At 31.4% G+C, this 7,917-nt stretch overlaps 1 protein-coding gene across 4 annotated transcripts in view; it reads left to right on the plus strand.

Annotated features, from left to right (window-relative positions):
• The window catches only part of LOC111627937 (activating transcription factor 3-like), a 29,141-nt gene extending 21,925 nt beyond the window's left edge, over positions 1-7,216 (plus strand). For 3 of the 4 annotated variants that reach the window (XM_023371630.1, XM_023371632.1, XM_023371631.1), the window contains 3 exons: positions 5,129-5,530; positions 6,067-6,174; positions 6,325-7,216. In XM_023371630.1, coding sequence (XP_023227398.1) covers positions 5,168-5,530; positions 6,067-6,174; positions 6,325-6,492 — 639 coding nt within the window. In that variant the 5' untranslated portion in view covers positions 5,129-5,167 and the 3' untranslated portion in view covers positions 6,493-7,216. Of the gene's footprint in view, positions 1-1,277; positions 1,589-5,128; positions 5,531-6,066; positions 6,175-6,324 lie in introns of those variants that run through there. The other variant, XM_023371629.1, reaches the window with a different exon arrangement.
• The last annotated feature ends 701 nt before the right edge of the window (positions 7,217-7,917 follow it).

Here is a 7,917-nt window from a genome sequence, read left to right on the forward strand (position 1 = left end):
TGCGTTTTTGGTCGTAAACTTCTTGTCCCAATTGGAAGGGCTTCTTTTTTATTTCCAAGTATGAAAACCACATGTTTGTGTCGCTCGGCAAAACGGATTTTTCTTTTTTGCGAAAAGAGAAAAAGAGCTAATATCTCAAATAACATCTCTGCAGAATCCGGATCTTTGTTGACGTGGGCGGTTGCCTCCGAGTAATACCTCGGTAATGAGCAATTATCTTCCGAGTGAAAACTGCCGAAACCTTCGGAAAAACTGTTAGGGCAGTTACCACGCAAATATAACCAAACCCTCTACTTCCGTCGGTCAGTCACCCGGATGTTCGCGTCATCCGTTTAATTACAGAGATGCGCTCGATCTCGTTTATATCTGCCACCGACATCGGTTAAAGCATCGGTTAAACAATTTGTTTACAAATTATAGTTTAGGGAAGGAGATTGTTCCTCGGTGTGTTGAGCGCACATTTCTCACATTCCGGACGATCTTTCGACGCTCTGATGACGTCAAAATGACGTCTGAAGTGGGTGTGTTATCGTCCGCCAGGGGGCAACGGAAGCCATGACGTCAATAGACGTCATTTGGGCGTGAATGCCATCGACGTGCTACCGGTTTGCGTGAATGTAGGCGCACGCATACGCTTATAATTACATCGGATCATTTGCTTTCTCAGCACGTTCTGCGCCCAATTTCGGGGCAAAACGTGGAGAACCGATGAAAATGAAACAATAAACGGATAATAAGGTCGTACGCCAACCACCTATTCATTTGGTATTATCGCCATTTTTAATTTTATTGTTTTTACTTATCGCTAGTGAAAGAGCTCGTTTATTTATCTTAATAAAAATTATATTTCACTTTTTTCTGTAACACATTGTTAAATATTTACCGATATCTTCAGATAAAACGGGGGATCGCACCTCAAAGATAATTCTTATTTTCTTTTTAAAAATATCTCGAGATTAAAGTACTTGAAGCAAGTAGTGTAAATGTTGTGTATCGAATTACCAGTTTGTTTATTTAAAAATTCAAATAATGTATTTCCAATCGAGTTCTGAATATATGCCAAGTCTCTCTTGTGATTGACAGCTTTTCCTCAAAAGAAAATTAAAAATCATAAATAGTTTTCTGCTAATGGGCGTGTACACATAATCGTGTATCTTTCTCAGGTAAGCTCATCACGTAAGAATTGATATACATAGATTTTCTCGGGGGGAAGCGCTTATACTTCCACCTGTGTGGGATACGATTGACGTCACATCCCGCCCACGTTCCGGACAGTTCCGGTAGGAGCGCGGTCCCCGGGACTCTGGTCACGATGTTGTTATTGCCCAAAGCGTAAATCCCTGGCAGACAGCCTGACCCACTTCGACTCCATGCCTGCAGGTGTTGTACACCGCATGCGTGGGACGATCAGAGGGTTAGAGGGCGCGTGCCAATCGCCCACACGAATCTGACGTCACGATGTTGTTGTTTTTGTGTGGGTTTCGTGCCACGTGACTATTGTCGACCTTGGAAACAACGTGTTATCTCAGAAATAAGCGTTTGTGATGGCTTGGTGGTTGGATTTTTCTGGCTGTAGATGCAAAACAAGGTAAATTTTGTGTAATATTTATGAAATATCATTATTTCTCTACGGTTTTTTAAATATTTATATTCATTTTATGAATTATATTTCATGTTTAACGATACGCTAAATCATTGGTAGAAAGATTTTTTTTTTATAATAATTTACTGCGTTTCTTACGCTGTCATTCGCATCTTTGTTTGCTCAACAGTTCAAGGAAAAATACATGATTTACAATGGTTGCTTGGAAAGTGCAAAAAGTAATTATTTTGAATACTGTACTTGCACTAATGCTAATTTTCAGTCAAGGTAAAAAATTATTTCAAACTCTTGAAAAGGAATAAAATTAATGGTTTAATCGCAAAAATATATACTGATTTCTACCTAAATTCATAAAATATTATTCTCAACGCGGATTATATTTTAATATATCCTACTAAATTATGAAAAACTTCTTCGAAATCTCGTAAATTTGGAGAAAAAGAAATTTATCATCTCATTAATCAATACACCGTACTTTTATCCTTTAGTTTACTATTGTATTCTATTACTATTCTATTGAATTACTTTTATTAGTACAATTTACCTTATGTAACTTATATTGGCCTATATATATAGCTTATATAATTAGTTAATACTTTTCAATTCATCTTAATTGAAAATTATTAATGTAATGTATAAAAATATAATGAAAATATATAATGTAAATAACAAGTTTATTCAATTTATAGATAAAATATGAATTTGTTATTAGATTAATTATATTAGATTATATTAGTTAAATTTATTTATTAATGAACTTTAAAAAAAAAAACAAAATAATAGAACATATATTATTTATATAAAAGTAAAAATTTAATCAGTATGAGTCATTTAGATCATTATAAATGGATACTTATTATAATCTTTTTCGTCTAGCGATTATTTATTTATGATTTTTATCGCGATATTACATCAAATGCTATTAAGAGACTTGGTAGATAACATTATAGTAATTAATACAATATGTAAGGGATTGTAATGTTTTCCATTTTGTGGGATTTATCATTATGTAATTTTTGGTAATGAGCTTTGGAAATCCCGTTTTACGTCTACGTTTTGACAGTAGTGGGCGATAGATGATTTATCTTTCCTGCTTTATGACGGGCTGACGAACTCTTTCATTTTATATTACCGTATCTGTAAAATAAGTATCATTAAAAACCAATAAAAAATATCGTGATTACTTTTTAATTAAATTATAAGATTATAAATTTCAGTTTTAATTCTATAAGCTTTATTAAAAACGAAAATATAGGCTACTTAATCCGATATATTAAAGTTTCGAAATATAATAAAACTACTTTTTAGTTTTATAATAATTAAAAGATCACTAAAACCAAATTCGGATATATCTAGATTCCTATACGCGGATACAAAAAGGGAAATGAATAATTTATTCAATTATTTCTAGTTTCATTTTCAAAATAAAGTTAGCTACTATTTAAAATGTGTTGGTAATTTTTAATTGTCAACATAATGAATTTTATGAGAATTTCTTGTGTACTGGAGAAACAGTTTCGAGTTAGAGGCCATCTATTAATTACGTTTTTGAGCCATTTTGACCCTCTTTGTACCATGATGTACGGTACAGTACAGTACTTTCGGCAAACCACCCCCGTTTAATTACGTTTCTTGAATGTCATAGGGTTTACGAATCCCCTGAAATCAATGAAATGGCTTAAAAACGTTGTATATATAATTTCTGATAGTTTATTCACACGACTAGTAGGTAGGTTTATAATAGCAAATTCGTATGCCACTAATACCACTGAAAAAGTTCACGTAGACAATCCTTCAACCTCTCCCTCCCCATCGTATACAATGATATACTGTATTTTTCGCCACCCTCTTTTTCTTTAAACAGTACACGTGGATGGCACCTTATGAAGAAATTTGCGAAAAAATTTAAGATAAGAATATATGATAATTCGGGTTAAAATATGATATCAAGAAAATATTCATATAGCTAATTAGAAGCTTTATATTTAAAATAAAAACTAAATAACACGTTATGAGATTATAAAAGAAATAATATAATATTACATTTTGTATAAGGAAACAGGAATCATAATACGGATAATATCTCATCCCTAATAATTCCTTAATCCGATTATTCGTATACAATGACAAGGCTTTGCCTGTTTGAATAATAGCAAATATTTTATTTTTATTACACATCTTGCAGTCGAAATTATTTTTGGCTCTAAGAAATAAAAATAAACTAGAAAAACTAATTATAGCCTAATATTGATAGAAATCATATTAATCATGTTAAATGTAATTAATAATATAATCTATATATAATCTAATATCATGAAAATTCTATTAAAATTCATGTGTGGTATTTAGTACCATCGAGAGCGTGAATAGAGCTCAGAATAGAGTGGGCCCTTTTGTTAATTTTATTCGAACAAATGAAATACGAAAAATTCTTCTTTATTAATAAAGGAAATCTTAAATATTTTATTTTCTGTTAGTAAAACTAACATTAATTTATTGGTATATGAATCACTACGAGCTTCTAAATTTTCTCTAGGCTCGGAGAAAAATCCTCATCTCCCTCTCTCCACAACCCTGACGATATCATAATATTATGTATATTTGTTTATTTATACAGTGCAAATTATGAGATAGTCTTATTTGAAAATTGGCATTTATTCCATATTTTACTTAGTCACAATTCCGTACAATTCTTTTACAGATTCTGTGGTACAGTCGACCCCCCTATAATTACGATTCCTATAAAACTACGAAAAAATATACGTATTTTGGAAATATTGAGCCGGATTAGTGTAGAATCGATTAATTTTATGGAAGAAAACCTTTCAATCAGCCGTATTCCGTAAACTTGACACGTGTCGGGCTGTGATTGGAACGACTTGTAAGAAATCGGATTCCTAATAAATTGGAACGTATCTATATCTTATAGGGGGGTCGACTGTATATTATTTTTTTAAAAAGTTAGATAAACAATAGTATGAAAAAAACTAAACGTTTTCCTGTAATAAGCAATACAGTATACAAATCGCAATATCTTTGCATTAAATCGAAAACTGAAATTTTCGTTATTTGTTTCTCTTTCTCTCCGCTAGATTTAACTAGTAAGATTAATTATTGAATTATCTCAATCTATTAATAAAAAATATAGGCTTTACTGTGAGATTCTGCGAACTTGAAACGATTTATTATAATTTTATTGGCAGCCTTCATTTTAAATTGTGTAATGAAAGGCAAATGTTTTTCGATTAGAAGATCCAATCATCAATCATGTCATCAATCTATGCAATCTCCATCCAATCTCATAAGAAAGTTTAGAGTAGGCCTATATTTGACTCAAGGATATTATTGTAAATATTATCTATTTATATTATAATTTCGATTATTAGATTCTTATCAATATGTCGATAAGATATCTTTTCCAGCTTCCAAACAATTGGAAGGTAAAAGATATACTATCAAATTGCGCAGTAAGATTATCAGATAATAAAACACAAAATAAAAACAAATATCTGCCTTTTTTTTTAGATCACAGGTTGAGGAACCAGGTGGGTCAATGTAGCAGCCATGTTTGGATACAGCGATGCAGCTTCTCCTCATCTGGCAGATCAATTAGATGCTACTTACCTTCCCAATGACAGGTTCGAGGAAAGAGCTTCCTCGCCTCAGACCACAGAAATTCTTTCCAGTATAATGACATGGGCGACGTCGAGTATGCCTTCCAGTTATTCTCAGAATGACTATTATAGTGACCAATCACCTCTGACTCCGTCACCTCAACCTATGACTCCACCCACTCCTACATCTAGCGTACAGGCCACTCGCTCTTACCTTATCAAAGAGGGGTTGAAACTGACCATCCAATCAAAACGAATGGCGCTGGGATTGGATCAAATTAGACCCGAATTCAGTTCTAATACAAATAATGAGGTAAGCTGGATTTTTTATACTACCTTTTAGATCGAAATATAGTAAACCCTCGAATTAACGGACAACAAATTTCTACCCTATAAAAACAATTTAAAACCTTTTTTATTCGCGAATGCAACATGTTTAAAGCTTGAAACAATGACTCAATGAGTATAAATTACTCAATGTACTGTACAGTACATTATAGGCCTAATATTATTTTATACATATACATCGTAATAACATTTTAATACATTTTGCACCATATAAATTCGTTATTAATGCACGTTTTTAAAACACATTCGATCTAACGGACTTTCGGCAATAGCGGAGTCTCTCTTTCCCAATTAGTCCGTTAAAATTGAGGTTTACTATATTTATTTTTTAACTTTATATTTAAGTTTATATTTTAGTTGTTTCATTTTTCTCCCACGAATGCTTGAAAAGAAACACGTGTAAGACTTCGCTTGGGGATAATATAGTTTATGTGTAGAGAACATAGATTTTGTTTAAAATCAATTCTCATTTTGTATTTTCATTTCTTTTTTCTTTAATAGTTAACTCCTGAAGATGAAGAAAGGAGACTTCGAAGGAGGGAAAGAAACAAATTGGCAGCCACCAAATGCAGAAATAAAAAGAAAGAAAGGACTCAAAGATTAACGAAGGTAATTAAGGAGTCCTTTCTTCAATTTTTTTAGCGTATTAAAATTAAAGATTTATAAGAATTATACCTTCATAACTCTTTTTGATCAATATGATGTGCAAACGAAAAATAAAGTTATCGCTCGAAACTCATTTAATCCTATTTTCGATAGGAATCGGAATATTTAGAAGCCGAAAATCATGCTTTGATACAAGAGATCGAAGTATTGAGAAAAGAGAAGCAAAAACTTTTAGATTTGCTGAGCAATCATCTCCCCCTCTGTGATCTTCCAGCGCCATGTAACTCTTGCGCGCATGCACAACCCTGCTCTGTGATCTGACAGATCTGAAACGAAAAGCAGAATCGCGGAGGACGTTATCTCCCTGTACAATGGAAAAGGCACAATTTTTATTCTCAGGCTAAATTGTAAGCACGAGATCTGAATGCCTTCTCTAAAGGAAATCAGTATTTTTAGAAATTGTCTGAAGACAAGGTAGTCAAACAATACAGTATTCTAACTTAATATCACAACTAGTCCCGATAATAGTGAAAAGTGGCATGACCCTAATCCGACCCTGTCACGTGCCTTAGCCAAAAATATCTAAAAATGTTTCCTTCGCTAGATGATGGACTTGTTGCGAAGAGTGTGTGAGTCACAGTGGCTCGAGTTGCGGTGAGTCTTAATTTGGGTGGCAGCATTGCACATTGTTGTGAAATACTCTGTGATAGTTGTTCGTGTGCAGTATTAAAACTTTTAACTGGTATTATTTGTTTGACTATTTTCCTTGTCAGAATTTAATTTTGTAATTTTGTATAAATCAATTTAAATTTTTTTTTGTCTCTTTGAGTGCTAAACAGATTTATTATCGCTCAGTCCCAAATCCGTGTAAAAAACTTTTGTTTTTTTTTAAATGTAATAGCCGAAATATACGGGAGTATATTTTGTACTAATGGTGCTATAAAAGAGCAATTGGGACCTATCTTATGTACATTCTTATCTTGTATATGGAGCTTTATAATGTGTATATGCCATGTTTGTGAATAAAGTATTTTATATTATCGAATTAGTAAATTGCTTAATAATTTAAATGTTATAATCATCTTAACGAAGAAGAAGGTCGTTTAATTCCATTCAATTTACTAACCTTGTTCATAGAAATGATGCTTATGAATTGAAATTATTCAATGACAAACCATAGACGATTGGCTTATGATATTATTCGTTTATGTCAATATATAATAATTTTGTTTACATGACATGTTTCGTTCTAAAATATTATATTATGTTGTTATTCGCTTCTTGAAGAATTCAGTTATTTCTCGATTTAGATTTATTAAATAATATATAAATATATTTTACATATTATCAGCAATTTTTGATGATAAAGTTACATCATTTACTATTTTATAGATTATATAAGTTGCCTTTATTAATTGGTTAAAAATATATTTTGAATCACTATCGAATTCGTGATTAATTTTATTAAAGACTTAGATAAAAAGAAAATTGTAAATTAAATTTAATATTACATAATAATAGCTTTAAACATGTAAAACTTTATTATAAATAATCAAATTTAAAAACAAAAGCTTAAATTAAGTAAAAATAAGTATAGATATATAGAAGGAATTTAAAACGATTACTAAGCTATTAATTTTATGATAATGAAATGTTTGAAAAAAACGAATTAATTAAATTACTGTTTAAATGTTTACAAAAGAAAAGAAAGAACCCCAACATAATTCATTACAAATTAAGTAATTT

This window comes from Centruroides sculpturatus, unplaced genomic scaffold (assembly GCF_000671375.1).
Source record: "Centruroides sculpturatus isolate CEXI.00-Female unplaced genomic scaffold, Cexi_2.0 scaffold230, whole genome shotgun sequence".
NCBI lineage: Eukaryota > Metazoa > Arthropoda > Arachnida > Scorpiones > Buthidae > Centruroides > Centruroides sculpturatus.